General features: G+C 39.3%; 1 protein-coding gene across 1 annotated transcript; it reads left to right on the top strand.

Moving 5' to 3' along the window:
- The first annotated feature begins 325 nt into the window (after positions 1-325).
- NHLRC1 (NHL repeat containing E3 ubiquitin protein ligase 1) lies at positions 326-2,514 on the top strand. Its single transcript, XM_077492253.1, has one exon. It carries the CDS (start codon positions 502-504, stop codon positions 1,699-1,701), a length of 1,200 nt encoding a protein of 399 aa, XP_077348379.1. The 5' UTR covers positions 326-501; the 3' UTR covers positions 1,702-2,514.
- The last annotated feature ends 274 nt before the right edge of the window (positions 2,515-2,788 follow it).

The following is a 2,788-nucleotide window of genomic DNA, read 5'->3' as shown; positions in this document are numbered from 1 at the left end:
AGACAGTACATTATATTTGTATTATTGCATTATAGCTATTTGTGTCTTAGTAACGAATGTTACATTCACCCAGCAAAAGGCGACAAGGAAACTATTACACGCATTTTACAAGCATTACAGTTATTATTTTTTATGCTTGTAGAAATCTTGAGACATTTGCAAAACTAATTTTTATAGATAGGCCCTTTTGAGTTTTTTGCATATTCTATATATTTTACTTGTATATCTCTCAAGAAGATATATAGCTGCAGTTACTTTATTGCAGATTAAGCAATTTTTTCAGATTTTGCATGATTTTGGTGTATGTCTCTAAAACTATCTTTCCTTTTCCAAAAACTGTGCATATATTTCTGACCAATAGGTGGCATGGTATGACAAGACATTGAAAGTGCTTTCTCGTGTTATAATGGTTGTGCTGACTATTTCAGACCACCTGGTCATGTGATTTGCTGCAGTGTGATCAGCTTTTGGTCTTATTGTGAAGGATTACAGCTACAAGCAATGTCATCCCCATCACAGAAAGAAATCAGGACTATGAAGGATTTTTTGGATGAAACCGAAATTAACTTACTTGAATGCAAGGTTTGTTTTGAAAAATACAGTCATCAGCAAAGAAATAGGCCTAGGAATCTTCCTTGTGGTCACATCATGTGTCAGGATTGTGTTTCTTCCCTCTGCAACCCTGGAAACTCAAAGCTAGAATGTCCTTTCTGCCGCAAAGGTTGCAGGAAGTCTGAGACAAGTGTTTGCCTTCCTATCCTACATCTCTTGGAGATCATAGGGCGCATGGTTCCTGATCCCCCAGAAAGACGTCTCACAGATTGGAAAAGTAATCAAGTAGCAAAACTGAATTCTGCTAGTTTTAAACTGAGTGCATCTTTTGGTGGTTGGGGGGTGCTTTTCAACCCTACTGGTATTGCTTTCTGTTCCAGCACTGGCTGTTTGCTTGTGGCACACGATGGTAAAAAAAGGCTTTCAAGATTCACAAAAAATGGAAAATTAATTCAGGAAATGGGAGAGAAAGACAGTTCTGAAAATGGCCTAGTGTATGCAGTCAGTGTGGCAGTCACATTGGATGGATTTGTTGCAGTGACCGATGCAGGTGATCGTTCATTAAAGGTGTACAGTCAAGCTGGAAAATGTACTTTACTTGTTAAAAAGCCTTTCCTCTTGCCTTGGGGCTTAGCCATAAATGCTGAAAATGAAGTCATCATTTCTGACCCTATTGCCGGCAGTCTTGTTTTGGTAGCTGCTGACTTCAGCCAAGGTGGCATTAAGAAGACTGGTAACATATGTTCTTATTTGACCCAGCCCAAGGAAATTGCCATTTGCCAAGCAAATGGATCAGTTATTGTGGTTGAACACCTGGCAAAAGACAACAAAAATTCTTCCAGTACTCGAATTAAGATTTTAAATAATAAGATGAAGCTCCTAAAGCAAATTGATAGTTTTAGTTTAAGCCTTTTTCTGCCCTTAGATGTTCACACATCTGGAGTGGCCTTCGATCAAGAAGGAAATATTTTAGTAGCAGATGTAAATAACAGATGTGTCATTTGCTTGAGCAAAGTGGAGGAAGGCAATGCCTTAAAGCATGTTGTTGCCAGTGGCCTTTCATACCCAGTAGCAATTACAGTAATAGAGGATGGCTCCATTGCTGTTCTAGATAGCGGCAATCACTCAGTACAAGTTTATTCTCCATAACATAGGTCTGGATATTCCTAGGATAGTTGTTTTTATCTCGGTGAACAGAAATATAATAATGCTGCATGCTGACAACAGAATATAGTGATGACTACCATGTGACACATAGGATACATCAATGGATTTTTTGTATTCTCTAATGGTATATTATATTGCCAAAAGTTTGTAGACATATGAATATCACACCTACCTACATGGTTAAAAGTACATGTACACCCATACCTGGTACTATTAATGGTACAGCAGTCAGCTTCTATCTTTCATTTTCAAAGCTTAACTGAACAAGCTGAATACAGAAGTTGATTGGTAGCCATGCACAGCTGCTCCAGATTCAGTCTGCTCATGTTTCAATTAATTGCTCCCTAAGAGCCGGTTCACACAGGGGCGACTCGTCAGGCGACTTAGACGCCTGACAAGTCGCGTCCCGTTCTGTGCAGTGGAACCGTTCTAATCGGAGCAACTCCAGTCGCTCCAACTTAGAAAAAGGTTCCTGTACGACTTTTGGGGCGACTTGCATTGACTTCTATACAGAAGTCATTTTGCAAGCCGCCGCTAAAGTCGGATCCCGGTCGCCTGAGGCAGTCTCGCTGCAAGTCGTGCTGCCTCAGTGTGAACGGGCTCTAAATATTTTAGACAATGGTGCACTTCCAAATTTGTGGCAACAGTTTAGGGAAGACCCTTTGCTGTTCCATCATGGCTATGTCCCTGCGCCATGGTCCATAAAGACATGGTTCGATGAGTTTCATGGCTATAAATATACATTTGCGGAAAACTTTAATGGCAGCTAAAATATAACACTTTAAAAAGCATAAAAAAACTTCTGCAAAAAACACTGGTAGGTTTCAACTGCAAAGTTTTAATTGATTTATTAGTATACAACTGCAGCTTTTCAAAAAATAACAATTATGTTAAATGACATCCAAAATTAAAAATTATTCTGTAAAGGCTTCAAGGAGAGAATGCAAAAGTGTCCTAATGAGTGAAAGGCAGTGGTGTAGCCAGTGCTTTTACCTCATTGATCGGGTGGGAATCACGTTTGGATTTGTATCCTGCACTGGAAAATTAGGATTCTATTTAAATGTAGCCT

Source organism: Lithobates pipiens, unplaced genomic scaffold (genome assembly GCF_037356315.1).
Source record: "Lithobates pipiens isolate NorthernLeopardFrog02 unplaced genomic scaffold, aLitPip1_a1.2 Scaffold_19, whole genome shotgun sequence".
NCBI classification, from domain to species: domain Eukaryota; kingdom Metazoa; phylum Chordata; class Amphibia; order Anura; family Ranidae; genus Lithobates; species Lithobates pipiens.
This window is presented reverse-complemented; position numbering and strand designations above follow the sequence as displayed.

Coding starts and splice junctions, on each gene's coding strand:
- NHLRC1 (XM_077492253.1), top strand. CDS start 502: ATGTCATCCCCATCACAGAAAGAAATCAGGACTATGAAGGATTTTTTG.